General features: G+C 45.5%; 3 protein-coding genes across 7 annotated transcripts; 2 read left to right on the forward strand and 1 right to left on the reverse strand.

The window, feature by feature from the left end:
* The first annotated feature begins 1 nt into the window (after position 1).
* LOC113573080 (glutathione S-transferase kappa 1) lies at positions 2-2,728 on the forward strand. Of its 3 annotated transcripts, none has more exons than XM_027003122.2 (9): positions 2-30; positions 449-500; positions 575-646; positions 767-848; positions 1,177-1,305; positions 1,534-1,682; positions 2,121-2,237; positions 2,319-2,412; positions 2,515-2,728. In XM_027003122.2, the coding sequence occupies exons 1-9, from the start codon at positions 17-19 to the stop codon at positions 2,562-2,564; spliced, it is 759 nt and encodes a 252-aa protein (XP_026858923.2). In that variant the 5' UTR covers positions 2-16; the 3' UTR covers positions 2,565-2,728. The 3 variants fall into 3 exon arrangements, with proteins under 3 accessions (XP_026858923.2, XP_026858922.2, XP_026858921.2); XM_027003121.2 differs by lacking the exon at positions 2-30 and adding an exon at positions 105-139; XM_027003120.2 differs by lacking the exon at positions 2-30 and adding an exon at positions 229-321.
* Positions 2,729-3,228: 500 nt separating this feature from the next.
* On the forward strand, positions 3,229-10,488 carry styk1b (serine/threonine/tyrosine kinase 1b). The gene is made up of 10 exons (XM_027003131.2): positions 3,229-3,385; positions 6,242-6,309; positions 6,837-7,010; positions 7,601-7,930; positions 8,092-8,273; positions 8,374-8,451; positions 8,556-8,764; positions 8,861-8,901; positions 9,005-9,101; positions 9,677-10,488. Exons 2-10 carry the CDS (start codon positions 6,243-6,245, stop codon positions 9,870-9,872), a joined length of 1,374 nt encoding a protein of 457 aa, XP_026858932.2. The 5' UTR covers positions 3,229-3,385; position 6,242; the 3' UTR covers positions 9,873-10,488.
* A 438-nt stretch (positions 10,489-10,926) lies between these two features.
* On the reverse strand, positions 10,927-21,314 carry phc1 (polyhomeotic homolog 1). Of its 3 annotated transcripts, none has more exons than XM_027003138.2 (15): positions 21,143-21,314; positions 20,481-20,601; positions 19,556-19,666; positions 19,273-19,350; positions 19,000-19,143; positions 18,437-18,613; positions 18,207-18,288; positions 16,640-17,553; positions 14,586-14,727; positions 14,187-14,356; positions 13,812-13,896; positions 13,557-13,644; positions 13,027-13,198; positions 12,617-12,845; positions 10,927-12,242 (listed from the first exon to the last, which is right to left on the reverse strand). In XM_027003138.2, the coding sequence occupies exons 2-15, from the start codon at positions 20,598-20,600 to the stop codon at positions 12,091-12,093; spliced, it is 2,664 nt and encodes an 887-aa protein (XP_026858939.2). In that variant the 5' UTR covers position 20,601; positions 21,143-21,314; the 3' UTR covers positions 10,927-12,090. The 3 variants fall into 3 exon arrangements, with proteins under 3 accessions (XP_026858939.2, XP_026858938.2, XP_026858936.2); XM_027003137.2 differs by having other exon boundaries at positions 20,481-20,628; XM_027003135.2 differs by lacking the exon at positions 21,143-21,314 and adding an exon at positions 20,693-21,000.
* Between the last annotated feature and the right edge of the window lie 3,218 nt (positions 21,315-24,532).

Raw genomic sequence — 24,532 nt, forward strand, 5'->3', positions numbered from 1 at the left:
CACGCCAGTACTTTCAATGAGACTAAAACTGTAGGTTTATAAACTTGCTACGTAGGTAACCTTTTTTTAATGACTAAATGATGTGGCCTACGTGTGCAGGGAAGGAAATGTAGGCGCAAATGAAGTCTGCTTGGGTAAAGTAAGCCAACCACTAGGTGACGGTATTTTAAGCCACTCTAAGTTTGTATGGTCTAGTTGATGCAGTCTATGGTCAAATTACTTTGGTCTAACCACATGTACGCGTGGAATGCATTCATGTATACACTTTCACCCCAGTTGTAGGCCTCTTTTAAAAGTCGCTTTGAATACTATATATAGCGAGTAAGTTTCCAGCTGAATTTGGAGCGGCTGTTCGCACCATTTTTCAGTAACGCCACAAATGGCATGCGGCTACGAGCTGGTGTTGAACTTTGACCCGCATATAATAACACCTCTTCTTCTCCGCAAGGTCAGAATCAGGGGGGAAACGTCGACGGCAACCACCTGTAAATACATACAAGGTGAGCATAACGCATTGTTGCATCCATCTAATGGCTTCGTATGCAAACATTTATTCAGATGCATTTATACACAGATGTCAAGCTCGAGAAAATTGGTCGAACTCTTCTATGATGTCGTTTCTCCATATTCCTGGCTGGGATTTGAGGTCAGTCATTGGTATCAAGCTTTTCGCTGTAGCTGCTACGAGTTATTTGGCTACGCTCGTCGGAATAAACGTTTGGAGAAAGTCTACATGTGTTTGCCGACGCACTGGATTTGTACATAGGTGCTGTGTCGCTATAGGACCATATGGAATCTCGATCTCAAACTTCGCCCCGCCTTTCTGGGCGGAGTCATGAACGCGTCAGGTAGGTTTTGGGGGGGGGGGGTTGGGGAGGTGATGGAGTGGCCTCCAGTTAAGCAACCGATCACGGAGTGCAACTGTGGGAACACCTACATCTTAAAGTTACTTGAATGGCGATGTATATAACAGTGTGCATAACTAATATGCCTATGTGGGAGGTGCATGAGCTAATCCATAAAAGATGTCCCTTCTCTGATGGCTTGAAATGCCATGTTTTAAAGCTGCATTATACATATGGCATGTGAATCTACAGATTGGAGTGCCTGGAGCCTCATTTCATACAGTGCTTCTCATCCACACCATTCCAACTCTTCCTCTGTGGGTGTCTCCAGGTAACCGCCCACCAGCAGTGATCCCTAATAAGGCCGTCTACATGATCACAGACCTGAACAGACTGGCTCAGTACTTCCATATTCCATTGCACCAGCCTGGGAACCCTTTTGAGGTCATGTTTGAGAAAGGTACCCTTTCCTAAGCAGCTCGGGCCACGTGGCAGAGCAGTGTGGCGTTTCCTCGTGGTGCTGTCTGCCTCAGGGCACATCTTCCTGTTTCTTCCTCAGGACTGATGTAAAGGGCAACTTCATCCTGAAGTAACAGTGATTTGTTGTCACTACTGGAAAAAGTAGACCAAATCCGGATGCTTTTAGCTAATGGTCTGAATCATTTTTGATGACCTCTCTTCTCGTCAGGTTCTCTCCCTGCCATGCGCTTTCTGACAGCTGTGGCGGAGAAGGACGCGTCTGGGGGTGACGCCGTGGTGGAGAAAGTGTCCCGAGAGCTCTGGAACCGCATCTGGAGCACCGACCAGGATATTACCCAGCCAGCCTCCTTCTCCGAGGTACCGTCAACCTGGACTTGTCCTCTGGCGTGCCACTCCAGTGCCAGGGCTCCAGAAACTAAAACCTGTGGGGCAGGTTTGCAACTCTCCCAGAAGAGGGTTGGAGCAAAGCATAAAATACTGCTCTTGGGGGCAGTATGCCCGAGGGCTTGGATCAATTTTGCAGAGTGTATGCTTTTGTAGCTTTTAATTGGGATGAATTTTACTAACCCTCACCAAGAGGTCATTCTCCCATGGCTTAAGTTTTGCCATTTGAATAGGCTGTTTACATAAACTTCAGCAAACATGCTTCCTGGAAGTTCCTGTAACACTTGGCAAAGAATCTCATTTTGAGAGAACTGGGCTGCTTTCCTTTTCTGCACCCATCATGTTTCAGGTTCTTCAAGACTGTACACATGTTGAGCTACCTACTGAACGGTGACTTTCTGTTGCACACAGGCAGGTCTAAAGGCAGGTCTCTCAGCCAGTGAGGTGGAAGAACTGATCAATCTAGCCAAATCTCAACCAATCAAAGACCGACTGAAGAGCACCACGCAGGAAGCGATAAACTACCAGGTTGGTCCTCCTTTTCACTGTTGGCAAAGCTCCTTTAATCAACTTCCAGTCTGCAAATGTGCTGATGTTCCATCTCTACAGGCGTTTGGTTTTCCTCTCATTGTGTGTCACGTTGACGGGAAGCCGGAGGTCTTCTTTGGTTCCGATAGATTTGAGCTCCTGGCTCACTGCATTGGTAAATACAGGGTTGACCATGTTTCATTCAGCTGTTCTATTTACCAGTTGGAGTTGTGAATATTATAATTGATTTCACTTCTGTTTTTGCTCCTTGTTGCAGGAGAAAAATGGCTGGGTCCTCAACCTGAGAAACCCTTCTCCAAAATGTGACTGACTTAATGTTACAGGCTGCATAGTTACCTTTGCACTAATATCACTGTGATATTGGCACCTTACAAGCTTGAGTCTTTCACTGTGTTGGAACATCCTTAGTTCATTTAAATGAACATCTCCACTGTGGATGAAGGCTTATGCAATAAACCATTTGCATACATGGTTGAGTAATTGAAGTGGTTTTACTTCATCTGGGAGGACGGGAAATTCGAGTTTGGACTCACTTTAGTTTTTCTGGTTTACTAAAGCACAAGAGAGCTTGGCAGAAGGAATGTGAAATGAAGAGCAGGTAACTGGTGATGGCTATCCAGGGGAGGGGCCCTATACCTTTAGCCAGCATGCATGATCAAGGATGACTGGATGAAGGGTTGAGAGGATGAAAATGACCTGAAGGAGAGCGAGGGGCCGAGACGTGTAACACTTCTGGGTTTTAAGTCTGGAGTGAGGGGTGAAACTTGAGGGCATGTGTGCCGTCACACAGCTGGAGCTTAATCATTCACCACCTCTTCAGTTCCTGCAGGGGAGGGGATTGGAGAGCATGTTTATAGTCATAAATGCAGTAGTTTATTAATAGTTCACCACTAGGTGACGAAGGTGTGGCTAACTACTGAAGCAGTGACTCGCTCAGTGAGAGGGAGGGTTGTAGAGATCGAGGGTATGTGAGGGCTGTAGTGTGGGATGCCTGTTTAGAGGGGGGACATGGATGTGCTGAAGGAGGTGAAGTATCTCTGTGTTAAGGGGGAACTGGGCAGTAGAGAAATTTAAGTTACTTACTGAAACAACCCACAAAAGGATTCTGCATCTCGGAGCACACGCAGGTAAGATGAGACATCTTCACTTGGACATACAACCAAGGGGGGGTTGGTTAGTAGTGTAACGGTGTTTGGTCTAAGGAGCTTTGAAAGAAATATCAGGGTTTGGAAAAAAGTCTTCCAGTTTCTATTTGCTAAGGGACCACAGTAGAGCTGAGAGTCACTGTGTGAAATCAGGGTTGGTTGTTGTTTGCTATGTAATAATAGACCAGTATGTGCAACGTGTCACTGTGGTTCTTTGGTAATACAAAAATGCAGACAGACTTGTTCAGCCTATGTAGCACAAACATGGGTAATACAGTTCTGTGTGTGTGAGAGCAGGATATGACTCTCCTATTTTGTCCTTCCTCTTTATACAGAAAGGGTTTGTAGTTATAGTGTGAAATATCAAGTCAATATCATTAAAGGATGAGGCATGGCTTACACAAGCAGTGCAGGTTTACAGCTGTACTGTAATGTGAGGCCATCAGACTGGGTGTGGCCATTGTTATGAACCTACACAAGCTCAATCACGTTGCCTGGACAGTCACAAGGGGTTTTCCTCATATACATGTGCAGAGGTGAGAAAATCACAGTTCAGTCACAGTGAACGTTCATATTTCACTGTCCTCAAGGAACATTTGATGCACTAGTGTCAGAGCTGTGGAAGAATTTAAGTCTTGTCTGGTCTGTTATGCCCCTTCCAAGCATAGATCCCTTTGTACTGATTTAATGAAAGTGGTTGAGTTTCCCCTCAGGCGGAGTACTGTCAATGCACCTCCTTCCTTTGCAAACATATCACGCTGAACTTTGTGTGAGAGCTCTCAACCAGAGACTGTCACTTGCTCTCCCTCTCTGGCCTTCGCTGTATTGCTGTCTCATCTTCTATGAACTGATCCATGAAGTTAAGAGAGGAAAAAAAAAAAAACACTTTTGTTTGGCTGTGATTTTGGTTTGCTTGACCAACCATCATCCACTTCAGCTTGTTTATCTGTTGATCTAGAAACACATCACACTAAAGAGCCAGTGGGAGGGCAGTAATGAAACCTGTGTGAAGTAAAACAGCGCTACAATGTTTCTGTACTTCAGCGTTATTTAATACAACACTACCCAGATCTGTAGTCAGTAATATGCAGGACACAGCAATCCATATTTATTCTACAGGTATGAAATCTTTTTTTTGTAAAAACTGGAAAATTGGTACTGTACAAATTTTTTTTTTTTTTTTGTTAGGTTCATCCTTGACTGGTGTGTGTCTCTCCCAGTTTTAGCTTGCCAGTAGGCACTGAAATGCTTTTAACTGTGCATTACTTACTATACATTGGGAAGGGCAGACCTCAATCACAACACACTCATGAGAGCATGTTTTCTCACACACAGGCACACTGATTCCCATTTAGAGCATGTAGTGCAGTTGATTTAACAGCTGATATTGATAACATTATCTCACAACAAAAGGTGACTTGGGCCATGTCAGCAATAAAGACACTCCACCCTTATAACACCAGACCCTGATGGTCATAAGTACATTGCTCGCAGCAGTTATACAACACACACACCTAATGATGCTGTGAGAACATGGATGTGATTCCTCTCTTCAGCTCTCCAGCACATCAACGTAGCAATGCCAGGGATGTAGCAGTGAGAGAACACCGAGTGCAGTGGTTACACGCAGGCACCCACCGTAGAGGCCAGATGGACACCTGCCACAAGATGCCATAAGACAGACAGACAAACATGCATCAGATAAATCCACAGATGCTCAATGAAGAGTGTAACATGCATGGCTTCATGCATGGTCTTCGTGATGGAGGAACTTCAGTGTTAAGTTTAGGAGTTTCAGGAGTGAAGCTTTGTCATCAATGAACAGCCCATTTTAAAACACAATGAGATGTGTTAACACAACCCAACCTGCACTCACATGCTGCTGATTTGGACTGCTTCTCCAACAGTAAATGAGTGAATGTACTGTGCCGGACTTCTGCGTTGACGACTCCTGTGTTCATCAGAGATGCTGAAGCGCTGAATCTTTTAACAGCATAGTATCTGCACAGTGAGAAGGTCTGTAAACATGATGCATGGCTGCCACACCTGGAGATGTTCCAGCTACACCCTGTCCTGGATTTACAAGTCAGGGACCAACAAAGTGATGAGTCTGAGGATTATGGTACACTCCACACTGCTCTGAGCTCGTGGCTCTGAGATGAAGAACCTCATTGATCGCAAGAGTCGTTTATGTGTGTCTATCAGCTTTATCTTCAAAATTCAGAAAATTATTGTTAAGATCGGTGTGTGCTATCATGGTGAACGCTACTGCAGAAAACACACTGGTGATGTGTTTCAACCCCTGTGTTAGGGTTTAAGGTTAGTCTGTTTAGTGATTTTTGCTGGCCTGTGTAGCCAATTGTGTAGCAGCTGCTGCACTGGGGCAGTGGTAGCTCAGTGGTTATAGTACTTGACTTGTAATTGGAAGGTTGCTGGTTCAAGCCCCACCACTGCCAAGTTGCCACACTCAATTGCTCAAGTTGTACTCAGTCATAACTGAGATGGTTTTTTTTGGAAAAAATGCTTAGGTCTAGGCTTTGACATGTTACTCTAGCCCCTGTGAGAAGATGTGGGTGGAGCTCCTCACATTGGGGGTGGTATAATGTGAATGATTCCTTTAATGATGTGTATAAGCTGTGGGTAGAGCTCCTCACATTGGGGGCAGTATAATGCGAATGATTCCCATCCTGAACGTCTGCACGGTGTGTTTCAGCTCACGCTTTCTGATGTAGGCAGCCAAAAAAAAAAAACCCCAACTCAGTTGTTTTAAACAAAACCCATCCATCCAGTTTATTCCTCTCATCAGTAGCGTGATTAAACATGCTGCTCTCTCTGCAGGATGACGTCCACATCCGGGTCTGCGGCAGGACAGTATTCACAGTGTAAGCCAGGAGACACGCTCTGTGGTGAGTAAAGCACATTACCCATCTCTGAAGAAGACTCTTCAAGAAAAGAAAAGTTAGCTAGGATCTAACGCTTTGTTCTGCAGATGAGAGGAGGCAGAGATGACAATAACTTCCAACAGGGGGGACACAACTCCTTTGTGGTTATCTTTGTGGTTATGTTTACAGAGATGCTAATAAATTAATTTAACTTGGATTTAGGTTTTTTTTTTTTACACTAATGGGAAGGAATAGGTCATTGTGTTTTTCAAAAGGTCAGTGATCCCCAGACATGCCACATTTTTGCTCCATCTCACAACTGAACACAGATTCTGTGTTCAGTCTTGTGTTTAGTGTTCCGTGTTCAGTGTGGCGTGATGCATGTTAAGTGTTCTGTGTTCCTAATGGTGCCATGCTATGAGCTCGGACGGAGCAAAAGCGCCGTCTGTCTGGCTACTCCTGCTGTTGGGGCAGGGAGACCCCGGCACAGGGGATGTATTTGGGTGGAAAGGGTTGTGATTGGTCTTTAACACTGTGTGGCACCCTGGCAGAGATCCGTGTCTACGAGCAGGAAGTGATCGTCGTGCCCTTGCTGCTGCTGGTCACTTTCACTGTCACGCTGGTTCTATTGCTACTCCTCCGCTTCTGTCCGGAGAAAGTGAGGTCACTGCGGCCCAAAAACGCCCATGGCGCCAAGACCAAGAGGGTCCTCCATGGCATAGATGGTAAGAGAGAGTGCACCTCCCCTATAGGGTGTGTAGTCAAACACTGTGTATGTTTGTCTTAGTGTGTGTATATCACAGTGGGCAGTGGTAACTCAGTGGCTAAGGTACTTGATTTGTAATTGGATGGTTGCTGGTTCAAGTTGCCACTGTTGGGCCGCTGAGCGAGGCCCTTAACCCTCAATTACTCAAGTTGTAACTCAGTCATAATTGTAAGTCTGACGCTTTTGGATAAAAACGTCAGCTAAATGCCAGATATGTAAATGTATCAGTATTGGAGGTAATGTGGGTGGTAGAAACTGTGCGTGTGTATCAGTGTGGGAGTCAGACACTGTATGTACATGTATCGGTGTGGGAGTTGAGAGATTGTGTCATGTTCAATGTATTTATCCAATTTCCATTTATCTGAATTATTTAAAAGCCACTACACCTACTTTTAAAAACTATTTCGTTCTGTACAACCCTAAATGGTTTTTGCATGTTCATCTGTGCATCACCACTGATGGCAGGTGTGCTTTAGCTTCTCCTGAGTATTGTATATCAAAGCATATTGTAACAATGAGAAGACTAGCCATGTCCCCATCTGCACACAGCTCCTCTGGGTCTGAATGTGCTGGAAGGAGAGAGTATAGCACTGGACGACACTCCGTCGTACTTCACCTTCAGCACATCCACCAGCGCCCCCCACAGGCCGGGCCAGGCCTCGCACGGTGTGCACAACCTTGCCTTCATCGCTGACGGCGGCTCATTCGGGGGAGGGCCCCTGCTTTCAGACCAGTGGGATGCCCCGCGGCAACGCCTGCCAGAGAAATTCAAGCTGGTGACATCACTGCCATGCTCATACTCGCTCAAGTCCGACCATGTGGTGTCGCTTTACAGAGCTCGCATGGAGAACAGGAACGTTGTTCTACGAGTGCTGAACGGTAAGGGTCCCACCCACCCCCCTCACTTCCTCTACCTCACTTCCTCCCAGTCTGAGAAAGCTCTAGGCGACTATACTGAGGATAGAACTATCACATTAGCTTCACGTCTCATATCCCTTCATTACTCTACTCCTACTCCTCTCTCTCTCTCTCTCTCTCAGACTCAGCCAGTAGCAGCGAGAGCCAGTCTTTCCTGGGATTTGCATCCTTCCTGTCTCAGCTGGGGCCACACCCTTTCCTGCCGGAGCTCATCGGGGTGGTGTCCTTGCGTGCGCCTCTCATCATCGTGGTGGAGGAGATGGAGAACCAGGACCTGCTTGGCTTCCTCTGGAGATGCCGGCAGGTAAGACCCGCTGAAACGAAGTGCAGCAGGTTGACACACGGTGGTCCCGTTCCTCGGGCCTGTTCTGAGTTTCTCCACCCTCTTACGGCTTGCTTGGCAGGCTGTTGCTGGTCCAGACGCTCAAGAGCTGACGGAGAAACGTATCTTCACCATGGCTTCCCAGGTGGCCTCTGCACTGGTGAGAGCAGCTTGGTTCTTCCGTGCGGCACGCACACACGTGGCGCAGGCTTGTGTCTGGTCTGCTGACACCTGCTCCTCTTTCTCTCTCCGTTCTCCAACCAGGAGTACCTCCACTCCAAAGACATCGTCCACAGCAACGTGAAGGCTCGCAGTGTTCTGGTCAGCCGCATGCTCACTGCCAAACTGTGGGGGCTGGGCGGAGTCTACGGCAGAAAAACACAGACGCCCAGTTACCGTGATGATCCTGGAATGAGGAAATGGCAGGCTCCCGAGGTGCTGGCTAACAAGCCAGCCTCGCCCAGGAGCGACGTGTATGTCCCATCTTAGCAGTGATGACAGTAATGAGCAGAACACAGCAGAGCAGCTGATAGGTGGCCAGGCTAATGATTTCTCCTCCTTCTTGCCAGGTGGTCCTTTGGGCTGCTCTTGTACGAGATGGCCACTCTTGGTAAGACAAATGTTACGCTTGTATTCGAGTGCGAGTACATCGTAACACAAGCAGGAGACAATGACACTCAATGTATCTGCATGAATCTTTCTTTCTCGTGCAGGTGAAGTCCCATTTGCTGAGATCCCAGTGAATGAGCTACTTCAGTACCTCCAGAGAGGGAAATCCCTGAAGAAACCCAACAATTGCTCCAACACGCTGTAGATATGATTTTGAATGATTGAAAAAACGTGTGCATGTGTTTGCTAATGCTCTCATACATATATACATACTAAAATACAATGAAAATATTTTTACTGCACATAGGAATTATGAAGGAGATTCAGGTATACATGCAAAGCACACCAGTGCATATATAAAAAAAGGCATTTAGATCACTGCTGCTGTTCTAAAATCTTCCTCATGGCTATCAGTTTCGCTGTCATAATCTTTATGTGCAGTAGATTTGAAAGATCCACTTTATGCATAATTATTAATGCATGATCTCAGACAGCACAGTTCAGAGGCCATACCCACACATCTGTTGTAAATCTGAGTGATGGCATCCATCAATAAAATATTAGAAAATGGAGTTAATGTTTATGCACAATTGCTAAACCTGTATGTGCCTTTAATTTGTAAAATGTTAAATGGTGGCTTAACCCTCATACAATTTTAAAATCACAATTATTTATCAGTAGTTCCAAATCAAGCCCATATTTAATTGTTTTTACATTTCTCACCCCGGAAAATCACCTACTTATTTTTTTCTCTCTTTTCCTGCTTATTTTCCCAGTCACTCCATAATTAAAGGCTGCTGTCAGTGGAAGGAACAAGATCGCACCTTACTGGCTGAGATCAGCCGCAAACTCCAATCAGGAGAGAAGGGTGCCAATGACAAGGCCGTTCTCCGGGCACCTGGGCCAATCAAGGTTGAACAGTATCTGCAGCAGGCGGGATATGGAGATTTCAATGACTATACGGTTTTCTGAGCCTAGAACAGGCTAACCAGTTATACCAGCAGATACTGACTTAGGCCTTAATGGTTAAACCCTGGATAACGATTTCTCAGATGGATCTATTTGGGAACTTTGCTTTGTGACCACTGTCCAGAGATGCCCCCTCATTGTGGCCATTACTGTAGGACATGGGCAGAGTGACTGAACTTATGTTATAATATTATCATAACAAGGGTTGGATAGTTACAGGAATTATTGGTGTTACAGAATTGAGAAAAGTAGACTTGAAGAGGTGCATAAAAAATCTATTTTAGTTATGATTCACTGAGAGATAATATATTCTTAAATCACTTTTATATTTTCCTAATTTAAAGGGTCTTTTTATCCTTTGGAAGGGTTTGCTAGTGTTCAGTAGGTCTGAGAAAGTGGGGAATTGTTTGGCTGATACCGTATACCTGATATCTGAGGCCTTTAACACCTGGAATTGGGTGTTCCTCTGCCATCATTCACTCAAGTACCATAACTGTGAAGTTTTTTCTTTGACGAGAATAATGAAAATATTCAAAAACAAACTTTTGTTCCACGCTTTCCTGTTACTTGGTTTCCATGGTAATGCTAATAAAAGACCAATTCCCTTCAGCCTGACCAATAAACACAGCACCTACGTAGAACAACTTGTAGTAAAAACACCAGCTTATAGCACCATGACACATCCTTGCCCAAAAAAGAAATGCTCCCTGACTGTGGTGTAAAGATACAACCTGTTTCATGTAAATACCAAAGACCAACAGAACAAAAACATACTCATGGCTTGATGTTATCTAAAGCCTTTTTGAAATAGCCTGTGCTCATGCACTAAAATCATAACAAACAGTATGTTCACTGAGCTAATTTAAGTGGTTGATCGCACTGGGCGTAATTAACATGATTTACATCTACAACACAAAACACTTTCTAGAGCTGGAAATGTTCCTGCCATTTCCTGTAATCTCAGACATCTTAGATTCCGTTACCGATGGTTTTCACTGCACGAACACACATCTGACATCAACAGCAACAAAATGAATGCAGTCAGACAGCAGACAGCATGACTGGAGCACCTGTTTTATTCATATTTCTGAACACAAAGAAACAGGTCACAGTGGTGGGTGTGGCCACCTCAGAACAGATTCCTCCCTCCTGCATGTTCCTTCACACCCAGGTGCTACAAAGGTCATCACAGGTCTACCTACTGATATCTACCTAATCGAAGTTTAACATTGCCCTACAAAAAAATGAAAATAATATTTTTTTTCTTAATACAAATTTTAAAAAAAAGCTCCTACAATCAGCTACTGTAGAAAAAAAAAAAATCTATGATTGGGTATCTGACACGTGCCTGTATTTTTCTGTATGCACTTAAACAAACAAAAACGAAACAACTACTCGTTAATACTGGCTAGAGAGGCGTGGTCATAAGCTCCACCCACATTGGCTGCACATCCACCCACCTTGTTACTGACTTCATAAACAAGGCTTTAGAAGCACCTGGAAATGGGAAAAACACCTCCAACAGCAACAGGAGTAACAGTCTGGCCATGTTGTACACCTGACTGCAGGCTGTGAGCGGTGAATGGAAACCGCAGTCATTATGGAGACAGACCTCCGCGCCCGTAACACTACACAAAGCACTACAGTACTGAATAAGGCAACGCAGTCATGGTTGATTCTACTGGTTAGCTACACTATACGGGTAATACCATCTTCTGCCCGCCTTGCCACTCACACAGTAATAACTCTGACGTGGTTGACGGACACGCGTGCACGCCTGGTTCCCTGGTTCTCTTCTCTTCTGTCACACGCTGGTACATCAGTGTCTCAGCACACGTGGTAAGCCAAAACACACATTAGCACAGTCAGTGTCCAGAAGGGTCACAAGCAGCCTGCCCTCCTCCCAACATTAAACCTCGGAACTACGACCAGAGGGCCATGTGGTACAAGACTAAAACCAGACACAGGAAGTCTTTGTAGTCCATTGCTGTGTTGAGTCCCTGAAGGCAATTGTGTCATCTTCCTGGTCCCTCCCCTCTCCCTCCTGACTCCCTGACCCAAAGGACTGATGTTTTCTTCTCGCTCAATCATGTCTGTTATGTTGGTAAAAAAAAAAAGAAAAAGAAAAAAGAAAAAAGAAGAAGAAGAAGATGTCCACGCCTGGACTCACAGCTCCACCCTACTCCACCCCTCCTGGCATGCCCCTCTCTCTCAGTCCCATTCAGTCTCTGAGGTTGTTGATGTAGGCGCAGATCTTGAGGGCAGGACCCAGCTTGATGTTCATGGTGGTCATGAGATGTTCTTCCTTGAGCAACAGCAGTGCCTGTCCATCAATTTCCTGGGAGAGGAACTGACCTGCTAGGTCCTCGCAACCTGACAGGAAGTGATGCCACAGAGGAAAAGGAGGTCAGTCGGGGAAGACCATTAAGCAACAGTAAAACCAGGACACCCACACGGCTGCTGTGTCAGCACGCATACCTCACAGGTCCTATACACACGCATTCAAATACTAAAAATGGAACATGTAATACAAAAAAGAAGATTTAATGTAGGTGTAACATACATTTTTGAAACCTGCAGGTGTGTGAAACACGAGAGAGGACATGACAACTTTGATCTGGTGCAGACCTTCCTTTTTTCTGAACAATAAGACACGTAACACTCAAACACTGACGAGATCATCTCTGACCCAGCATGAGTATCACAGTCGTTAAGAGTCAGCAAGCTTTCATGAACAAGAGACTCACCCTGCAGGGATGAAATGAACCGACACACTTCCTCCACACTCCAGTGGGCGGGACTAGCTGGGAGGAAGTGCTCCCCATCCAACAGAAGGGTGCCTGGGGCTGCATCATCCCGCTGTGGGCCACAGTGGGCGGGGCGAGGACATGAGGATGAAGAGCTTGGAGAGAGGGAGTCTTCTTCCTCTTCCTCACAGCTGGAAATGTCTTCTGAACGACTGGACTCAGAGCGACACTGAAACCGCGAGGGCACAAGAGGATGACACAAAAAGAAGAAGAATTAAGTAATCACAATTTAAATTGGGTAACAATTAAGTAATTATATTATTAGTTTATCTTAAATAACAATGACGTAATTAAATGATCTTTTTCTTCCTTGACGAACAAAAACATCAATATAAATGTTTAGGCCTCACCTTTACTGGAAGATGTCTGCCTGCAATTTTAGCACAGGCAATCTCTGAGCTACTCCTGCGAGGACCTCTACGCCTGGCAATCACATCCTGTGCTAGAGTGCCCCCTGGCTGCTGCTCTCCGCCACTGCGGCCCCGGCTCGTACGGAAGTGATGGCTGCAGCTCACGTTGTACCTGAAACAGGAAGTGGTCTCAGACAAAGACCTGCCTACAGCTTGTATTACCATCGAGCCCGATGGCAGCATTTTTAACACTAGTCCCAAACAATGATTGCGGAGGTGCTACATAGTCTAAACAGTACAGCATCTCCTTTACCTCATTAATTCAATATACTGAGCCGCAAACGAAGGTAAAGGAGTTAAACAGGCCCCATGGGAAGGCGGCAGTGTTCAAGGTTATTATACAAGAATACCATTTATAATGTCACGCAGACGCCCTTATCCAGAGTGACTTATTATCAGTATGACAATACGTGTGTTCCTGAATCAGGGTAGCAGATGCTGTAGAAGGTAGAAGTGGCTTGCTGTCCTACCTCTTAGCGCAGGTCTTGGAGCAGAAACGTTTGGAACCACGGAACTGGCTGGCTGGGGCGAAGCTCTCACAGAATTCACACTTCAGCACTGAAGGACACGCACAACAACGTCATTTACAGAACACTAAGACAACCACAGCTGTAGCACACCAGCGCAGCCACAGCACACTTGAACAACTATAACCACATCAGCTACAGCACACTCCCACAGCCACTACAGCAGAACTAGCACAAACCAGCATATGACACACTTACCAGCGGGAGCACTGTTCTCAGACTGCATGGCAAGTGGTACAGCAACAGGAACGCCCTCTGCCCGCTCTTTTACTGGACCAGTCACCTATCAATCAGTCACAGCATTCAAATCAGCAAGTCCAGCCCATTTGTATCTGCCCCTTTATGTTACAATCAATGATCATTTATATTTATTTTCAGGAGAACTCAAACTACGGAAAAAAAACAAAAAACACACAAAAAAACAAAACAAATCCTGCTGAATTTAGTTTCAACTGTAGTGTGTTATACTGCAGTCAATCCTGCAGGTCTGTAGTGTGTGTTATATTACAGTCAGTCCTGCAGGTTTGTAGTGTGCAGGGGTAGGTCTTCAAAAGCAGGGTCAAGCTGACTCACAGGGAAAGGCTCTGCTCCCTCCTGGATAACGAAACCTTCAATAAGGTGAGTCAGCACCTGTGGTTTGACCACAGCCTGTGGTACAGGGGCTCGGTCACCCTGTGCCCCACCCCGGGGCAACGGCATAGGCAGAGAGAGAGTCGGTGGAGTGGAGAATGCAACCTCTGGAGCTGTGAGAGAGAGAGAGAGAGAGAGAGAGAGAGAGAGAGAGAGAGAGAGAGAGAGAGAGAGAGAGAGAGAGAGAGAGAGAGAGACACACACACACACACACACACACACACACACACAAACACACACACACACACACACACACACACACACACACAGCATAGGACAAGAGACACAGGCAAAATATTTATTCTCTGGCTGCCCGTGATAACCGTTCACTGCCATACTTACCAGTGTCCAAAGAAGGTGCTGGTGAGAGGGGAGGGGCGGAGTCTGGTATTGATGGACAGCAATGGGCAGAAGGTTCGGCAGTCATCTCATTGGTCACATCTGATTCAGATTTTCTCTTCAAGGAACCAACCACTGGCTTTGTCTATGGCATGTCGAAAATGACAAGCATTTAAGATACAGCGGGTGAAATAAGTATTGAACACGTCACAAATTTAAGTAAATATATTTCTAAAAGGTGCTATTCACATCAAATTCTCATCAGATCTCGGTAACAACCCATCCAATCCACACATGCAAAGAAATCAAACGATAGATGTCCACAAATTATGTGTAATAATGAGAAATGACACAGGGAAAAAGTATTGAACACGCTTACTGAAATGTATTTAATACTTCGTACAAAAGCCTTTGTTGGTGATGGCAGCTTCAAGACACCTCCTGTATAAAGAAACTAGTCGCATGCATTGCTCAGGTGTTATTTTGGCCCGTTCTTCCACACAAACACTCTTCAAATCCTGAAGGCTCCATGGGCTCCTTCTATGAACTCTGAGCTTTAGTTCCTTCTATAGATGTTCAGTTGGGTTCAGGTCAGGTGATTGGCTGGGCCATTCTAGCAGCTTTATTTTCCTTCTATGATACCATTTGAGAGTTTCCTAGGCTGTGTGTTTGGTATCATTGTCTTGCTGAAATGTGCACCCTCGTTTCATCTTCATCATCCTGGTAGATGGAAGCAGATTTCTATCAAGAATGTCTTGGTACATTTGTCCATTCATCCTTCCTTCAATTATATGAAGCGTGCCAGTGCCGCATGCTGAAATACAGCCCCACACCATGATGTTCCCACCTACAAACTTCACTGTTGGTATGGTGTTTTTGGGGTGATATGGTGTTTTTGGGGTGACTTTTGACCTCCAAACATGGTGCGTATTATGGCATCCAAAGAGTTTTGGTCTCATCTGACCAGACTATATTCTCGCAGTATTTCACAGGCTCGTCTAAATGTTGTTCAGCAAACTTTAAACGCTCTTCGACATGCTTTTTCTTCAGCAATGGAGTCTTGCATGGTGAGCGTGCATACAGGCCATGGAGGTTGAGTGCATTACTTATTGTTTTCTTTGAAACAATTGTACCTGCTGATTCCAGGTCTTTCTGTAGCTCTCCACAGGTGGTCCTTGGCTCTTGGACAACTCTTCTGATAATTCTGTTCACCCCTTTGAAGTCTGAAGTCTTGCAGGGAGCACCTGGTTGTGGCCGGTTTATGGTGAAATGATGTTCTTTCCACTTCCGGATTATGGCCCCAACAGTGCTCACTGAAACCTTCAGTAGTTTAGAAATTCTTCTGTAACCAATGCCATCAGTATGTTTTGCAACAATAATGTTTCAAAGGTGTTGAGAGAGCTCATTGGTTTTACCCATCATGAGATGGTTCTTGTGTGGCACCTTGGTAATGAGACACCTTTTTATAGGCCATCAGTTGAACCAGCTGATATTAATTTGCACTAAGTGGCAGGATTGCTTTCTAATGACTGATAGATTTCAGCTGATGTCATGACTTTCCATGGCTTTTTGCACCTCTCTTTCTTCATGTGTTCAATACTTTTTCCTCTGTGTCATTTCTCATTATTACAAATAACTTAATTTATGGACATCTATGGTTTCGTTTCTTTCCATGTGTGGATTGGATGGGTTGTTACCGACATCTGGTGAGAGTTTCATGTTAATAGCACCTTTAGAAATATATTTACTTAGACAATCGGTGACGTGCTCAATACTCTTTTCACCCGCTGTAGAATATGGAAGCCAAGATAATAGCAATACATTCTACATGACAGATGTTGATTAGAATAAAGGTGGCATGTATATCTAAAATAGACTTTATGTCTCAGATTACATGTCTCTTAGACTGTATATCTCCCCTTAGACGTAGAGAAGACTTTTTTATTCTACTTTCATTTTCATTTTTTTTGTTCTATTAAAAAAGTGTGTCTGAACGCGTTTTCAACACAAACAGTCCCCGACAGATCCCCTCTGAACGCCTACTTTAAGTCACTAACCTGGGCTGGACCAGGCTGCTCCAACATATGCTCTCCAGCAGGGGTAGCTGGAGTGCTGCTTTCCTGCCCCTCCGTGGAGTGGCTGGCTAAGGGAGAGTCATTCTGACTCAGTGCTGTGCTCTGATTGGTCTGCATCTGAGACACAGGCAGGGCACTTTGGGCTGTTTTAAGGCACATCCCTGCACCACCTGTTTCCATGGCCGTCACCATGGAAACTACACCTCCGGCAGAGTTGTTGACAGCTGCACCATCCTGGTGGGAGCAGCAGTTCCGGGCCTGGGCCACAGCTAATGCCTGGGGGTTTCCCAGGGTCCCCTGCCTGGCTCCCACTAGCTGTACTGGGACATGGGGTGGGTGATGTGCCCCGGTGACCTGGCCCCCACTGACTGGGGCTGGGAGGATGGGGGGAGGTTGCCGTGGCGACATCTGTGTGGGCAGCCGGTGGCTCTGGACCGTCTTAGGCTGGATGGGCACAGGCCCCGCCCCATGTGACGCTTTCTCCGCCCCCAGGTGTCCTCCGGACTGCTGCAGTGGCTGCACCACCAGCGTCTGTGCCGCCATGTTGGATTTGGGCGCCACCGACGCCACGGGGTAGCCCTGGGAGGATGTGGGAACGCTTGACGTCGGGACCAGGATGTGTGTCACAGTGGCGGAGGACGTGGCCACGCCTCTCGCCTGGCACAGATTAGATGGAGAGAGAAGGAGCTGAGAGAGGGGGAGAGAGGAGGAGGAGGAGGAAGAGGAGGGTGGTGTGGCGGATGCCGTGGCGCTCCCTGCTGGCTGGTTGGGAGCCTTAACGTTGATGGAGGTGAGTGGCGAGGGGCTGGGGGAGGCGTAGGTGGAGAGTTTGGGGCTCGGCAGAGGCGGTGCTGATGAAGCAAACGGCTGCTGTTGAGGGGGGAGCGCATATGACCCTGGGGGGTGGGTGAGAGAGGGATAGATAGATAGAGGGAGAGAGAGAGAGAGAGAGAGAGAGAGAGAGAGAGAGAGAGAGAGAGAGAGAGAGAGAGAGAGAGAGGGAGGGAGATTCACAAAAGTTCATTTTCCTGTGGAATATGAGAAATGTCCGTGTGGAGCTGCGGTTATGCAAAGAACACCAGTGAAGGTTTCACTCTTCACCTTTCAGTATGAACAGAATACCCAGGGACCCAGGAATGGCTAATGATTGTGTGAGAGATGTCTTTAAGCCACTGTATATGCTGTCTGACAGGTGCTGCATTCACTAGCCAGGTTTCCATCCAAACCTACTAACAATATACAGCAAGAGTCAAGAGTGCTTACTAACCATATACACAGGACACATTTTGGAAGAAGAAAAACACTAGATGGATAATAACCCTGTTTAACACACCGAGGTTCTCCATCCACACTGTCCCCCTCACACTCTCAGATCTTCTCCATGAAATGATTATTATTGCCATGTTATTACAGTCTGAGCAGAGAGTGTTTGTAGGCCTCTTCTGGGGCCCCGTGAGGCAGGAGCTCCTGTAGATGAACCTTTCCTTACCCGGAAAACCATGGATGAACCACTCCTTATCTGTAGAACTGTGGATAAATTTCTCCTTACCTGTGTCCTTCCTGTCGGGGAACTCCGTCTTAACAGCAGCCACACGGGGTGTGGACACACAGCGCATGGCCAGGTTCTGCACCTGAACATGGGTACAGAGGTCAGCTAGAGACAGCAAGATTCCAAAACCAAAGGCAGAAATCCATAGAGGGCACCAGAGAATAACATCACAAAAAGTTCTTCATGTACCCCATGCCAATAATACAGAGTAAAGCACATGGCAGTCTTACCTGGTCATTATCTGATTGGTTAGTTGAAGAGGAGGGAGGGACTTCTTGTTGGTGCTGTTGTGGTTGTTGTTGCTGCTGGGGTTGTTGCTGGGTAACAGTTGCCACAGCAGCTGTTGCTGTGCCACCAGGCATGAAGATGAGCTGAGGGGTGAGAGGAGCCCTCAGAGAGCGGTTAACCTGTGGGTCACAAACCAGGAACCACACTATCATAAACTCGGAGACAGGGACTGTGCCTGTGTGCGCATATGTCCTGAAAAGCATTAACAGAACAGAGGTTGGCTGGGCTCGTAACCCATGGCCATACGCATTCATGATCACATTAAAAGCCATCATGAATCCACAGTCTAGCAAGACTGCAAGATTCTGGTTTTAAATAATTTAATACCATAACAAGTGTAATAGACACTTTGTAACAAGTTACTAAATATTTATAAAGTAATTAAGGAATGATTGGAACAGGCCATAGAGTATATGCCAATATACTTCCATAAGGTGAAAAGGCCACAGAATATGCTCTACCATGGACAGGCCATGGTGTGTTTACTAGAATAAAAGGAACTCACCCTCAAGTACATCTGCCCTTGCCCGGCTGAGTTCCCGCCCAGCAACACTGATTGGCTAAGAGCTGACGATGTTGCCGATGTGACAGGGCCCATTGGGCGGGGATTTGTCATAGTGCCACCACCAGAGGTGGTGCTTAAATTCACCTTTAAGAGAAAGTGAGACCGTAATGAGTGTTTTGCTTGTCCTTGACATTTGAGGTAGTCTCAGGATCCTGAAGGCTCTGCAGCTCTGAGTGCAGTGGCCTGCAGGGGCTTACAGGCGCCCAGACCTACCGTGCACTGTGTCGCGCTAGTAGCTGCAGAGACGCTGTTGCTAGGGGAACTGGATTGGCGACTGGCAACAAGAGTGGCCTATTAGAAATTAAGGAAAGATAAAGAAGCATTGACTTTTTCTTTGATCTTCTGTCCAAGCTGCACATTATATATAATATACAAATTATAAGTAAAACTAAATCATAATGTAAATCACATCATCCCTGGGAGGTGAGGCAGTGTGTGCGGTGAAGGTATGGTATTGGGCGTGTGCAGGGGAGGGGCGGTGTTGGGCGTGTCTCACCTGTTGCACGGCAGCGAGGTTGTGCAGCTGTGCACTGTTGATCTGCTGCTGCAGCATGAGCTGCTGGAAGTACTGCGCTGCATTGGGCTGTCTCTGTAGAGCCTGAAGGGCCTACACACACACATGCACACACATCACATAACACACACATGCACACAGACATTACACACAGTTCTTTTGACTTGCTTTGATGTAGCACTTTTAACAATAACAAACACCTTGACAGCACTCCTGTAGCACTCCCATAAATTACATCAAACAGCAGTGAAAGAGCAGTGCCTGGAGCTGATCTGTTCCCCGCATCTTTGGTCTTCGTAGGTTAGGGTAAGGGATCGTGTTTGGTCTTCATGGATTAAGGTTATGGCTCATCTTTGGTCTTCGTAGGTTATGGTTAGAGATCATCTTTCAATTTTAAGCTTTTTCATCTTGGCTGCAGTGGCTGACCATTGACATCTGAGCAATGTTCAATGAGCAATGTAATTAATCTGCGAGTGCTGTTCTGATAAACGGGTTATCCATCAATGCCATTTGTAGGTGTTATACATTTTCTCATTACACTGGTGCTCAAGACCTTAATTTCAACTCAAGCTCTGCCTCCTCTGACTTCATTAATAATTACAACTCAAACTCCACCTCCTCTGACTTCATTCTTGGGATAGCCAATGGGGGAGCATTTGCATTGCAGAACTCACCAATCATACAAGAAAATGCCTCCTTGTTTTCTAAGACCATTAGTAAATTCTCACATTATCTTTTGCCATTCTTGAAACAAGAAGAGAGAGATGCTATTTGATGTACCACATAAAAAAAGCATCTTGAAAAGGAGAGTGAATTCAACAGAGAGCTAAGAAATCTGAACTTCAAGGGGAGGAAAGTAATGGAAAAGACAATGCCATGACTGTATGAGATAAACACTCTCACTCACCTGTACAGCTTGTCTTTCATACAAAGACATTTGAGCTATCTGAGGGGGGCGGGAGTTACCCCCTGACGGAGTGCTACCATTGGTGGAGGTCGAGTTGCCCTGCTCCTCTCCTTGCTCCATTCTAGAGGGCACAGGAACGTCAATCAAACTGTGTAACAGAAAACCACAGGCAAAAACAAATAAATAACCAATATTTAATAATCAATATTTACGTCCCAGTACAGGAATGTGTCAGCCACTTTTTCATGAAATTCCATTTCTTTACTCTCTGGATAAAGTTAACTGGTCATCTTAGGCACTCGTAGGGTTAACTGCTGCCTCGACGAACAAACAGGCTTTTAACAAAAACACAAACAACTAACAAATGCAAATCGTTTTCAAAGGAGTACGAAGTCCAGTCTCGGGAGACAGAAGCGCAGCTGTTACCGGTGAACAGCGAGGACTGATACGAATCTGCAACAGGGATGACGATTAACTATATCACAAACGTGGAACAGACCTCCTTACACAACTTGAAGTATCTTAGATACTATATTAATCTGTCTGTCTAGCCGCTGGTGCTGCTGCGCTGTTTTTGGTGGTGTAACTCTGGCCGAGGTTACCAGAGTTACGTTAGCGGGCTAGTCGACTAGCTCCAAAGTACACAGTAGTCAAACATTTACCTCGAAGCGACAGACTATCCTTTAATCCTGAAACGGAATGCAGAAAGTCTTCCCGGGATTTGGATCTGTGCTTGTCGTTTTAATGTAAATGCACGCGGTTGTTTATTTATTTTTTTTTGTTTTACAAGTCTGTTGAAAATCTGGGGGGAAAACGGTGCTTGGAAAGATAAACCCCGCCCCCACCACTGTTTACAATTCTCTTTCCGGCGCCAAATATGACGTCGATAGAATGGGAACGTTCGGGGACACTCCAGTAGATCATAATGCTCATATTGCGCAGCTTCTCTGAGATGCAAAACGTATTTGTCTAAAAACTATTGCTCGTATCTGAATTGTTACACATAAACTTCTAAACTTCACTAAAATTGATCACAAGCAAAATGTATAGTTACCATAATTAAACAACAACAACAACAACAACAACAACAACAACAACAACTATAAATCACAGCTAAAATTATCCAAAATGTAAAACTGTACTACTTAATTTTTTAAAAGGCCTTTTAAAGTGTAAACATAAATGAAAAGGGAGTTTTGATTTCTGCAAATGATGTGATTTTGTGTTTGAACTACAGATACTAGGGGGGGGAAAAACAATGACAAGAACACAAAACACTTTAATTCACGGCAAGGTTTTAACTCCAGTGTGTAAATTTAAAGATGGTGTTAGTTGGAAAGATGACAAGAAATCACAAGATATTGCCTTTTAATAGTCTCCTTTTCACTTATTGCACACTACTTGTGTCTACTTGTCTTTCCTTTGTTGGGATGGCTGAGGCTTGTATGAAAGCTCAGTAAGAAAGTCATATTGAAAAAGTCAAATGCAGGGTCTGGGACAAGCTCAGGGTGATTCACAGAGCCAGCAGTACAGAGACGAGATTCATGTGGAAGACCAGGAGTAGGAACATGTGGAGCAAGGGTGGAGAAAATTGTTTCAGGGCAGCAGAGAAGAGAGGACACTCAGGAAAGAGAAGACATTCAGGAAAGAGTGGATGCAGGCGGAGGACAGAAGTGCAGAACAGGGAATGCTGGGTGATGCGGTCCAGATAACAAAAGGGAGTTAAATGAAGAGGAGATTCCAGGAGCAGCAGGTAGGAGTTCAGGAAAACATGGCAGAAGAGGAGCAGGCAAAGGAGTCTCAGGCACAATGGAGATGTGTATGAAAAAGACCCAAAGCTCAAAGAAAGACTATGAAGGGAGCCTGTGGATGGAGGTGAGAGGAGAGCCAGGGAGGCAACAGAGACAACACACACACACACACACACACACACACACACACACACACACACACACACACACACACACACACACACACCTGCAGGAGTCAGCAAGGGAGGGGAAAAGGGCAGAGCAGGTGTGACACAGGGAGGTGGAGGCGCAGAGACGATGTTCCAAAAAGAGGAGGAGGGTCATATGAAAATGGATTTGTGGAACAGTAGACTTATAATTCCAGGAAAGAGGGGAAGTCATGCATAGATAAAGCCAATCAGAAGAGGGAGCTGCGAGTCTTTGAGTGTTGATGGCCATCTCTATCTCTGAAGATCCTAACATTTCTAAAGATTAGAGTTAGGGTTAGATTAGGATTAGGGTTAGAGTTAAGATTAGCATGCCCCTAGAGAGCCACAAACACAGACATAATCCATGATGCCAAAGTTACTGCACAAGATCTGGAAAGCTTCTGTCTCCAGTCTAGAGCCATCCCTTGTTTGAGTTGGCAGGAAATTCAACATGTCCTCAATTTAAAAAAGCGAAGCAAATGTTCTACATATCACATACAGAGTATTTTTTTAATATGTTAAACGTTCAAAGGGAACAAATCCAATACCAGCCATGGCTTCAGAGACAGGCTTAAGACCACACCCATCTCTACACCTGCCATGTATGAGAGACAGGTATAAGACCACACCCTTCTCTACACCTGCCATGTATGAGAGACAGGTATAAGACCACACCCATCTCTACACCTGCCATGTATGAGAGACAGGTATAAGACCACACCCTTCTATACACGTGTCATGCACGAGAGAGGCATATGACCACACCCATAAATTACTCTCTACATGGAATCATTTAGTAAGACAGAATAATTTAGAGACATGGAATCACACCAAAATGTGGAATCATATAGAAACTGACCATTTCCAAGCAATAGGTTAAGAAGTTACCCAGTATTGGCAATATAATATCTTAAAGTGACCATAAAAATTCTAATGATTAATTATTAACAGACAGTTAATATTGGAGTATTGTAATACTTACTTTACACTGAAATTTGTGTCAGTTATTTGTTTCAGTATGTTTGCAATGCATTACATACAACCCTAAAATCACCTGTTAGTGCTGGAGTGTGACGCCCGAGTGCAGCAGGGCAGGGATTAGGATGCAGAAGGGTCTCTCGACACAGACAGACATTTATTTACACGAAACGCGAATGATAAATGACACGGCACTCACACATAACAATCAGAGCAGCGTTGATATAAATGATGAATGATAGCAGGTACAGAAGCATGAACACGAACAGGAACAGTGAGCATGAGTTACGAACATGAACTATGAGCACTAACACTAACACCATCCCTACAAACACAGGGGTTTACACGGATGCACGGATGTCGTGAGGAAAGAGGTGCAGGTGTCTTGAAACAAAGCGGGTCGTGGTTTCAAACAAGAGGGCAATCAATACAAGTGGCAGCATATGTTGGGCTGTACCATGTGATGTGTAGATAGGGGAGTGCACTGTTACAGTACCCTCCCCGACAAAGTCGAGGCTACCATCGCGTCCACCATCAGGACAGTGAACCCTAGGCCACCATGGTATGGCAAAGTCTGGAGCCCACGCAGTACATAGCGGGCTGGGAGCCACCACCGAGGGAGGTCACTCAAAAAATGAGGGGGAATGACGAAGTCTGTGCCTCCCCTGGGGAACTCCAGGACCAAAGGTGTGGCGCCGACCAGCAACAGCAGTAGCCTCAGTGGAACAGGACGTGTGGTGGAGACCGGCGGCGGCAGCAGCCATAGCAGGACCCAGGCGAGACACACAATGTGCACAAAAGATAAACACTGTGGTGCACCCACAGGAACAGTGTACGCACAGACTAAGTCAAAGTCAAATTCATTTCTATAGCACTTTTTGCAACAGCTATTTTCACAAAGCGGCTTTACACATGTCCGAGTCAAGCCAAGGGCAACAGTGGCAATCCCTAGAGCTCAGTCCCTAGAGCATGAAGAAGAAACCTTCAGAGGAACTAAGACTCAAGGGAGGGGGGGGGGGCAACCTCCTCTGGCCTACAACGCACACTACAGTATGAACAATTTAGACGATAAGGAGCAGAATAAGTAATGAGAGAGAGGGAGAGAGATTATAATAATATTTATACTAATAAAAAT

This window comes from Electrophorus electricus, chromosome 10 (assembly GCF_013358815.1).
Source record: "Electrophorus electricus isolate fEleEle1 chromosome 10, fEleEle1.pri, whole genome shotgun sequence".
NCBI classification, from domain to species: domain Eukaryota; kingdom Metazoa; phylum Chordata; class Actinopteri; order Gymnotiformes; family Gymnotidae; genus Electrophorus; species Electrophorus electricus.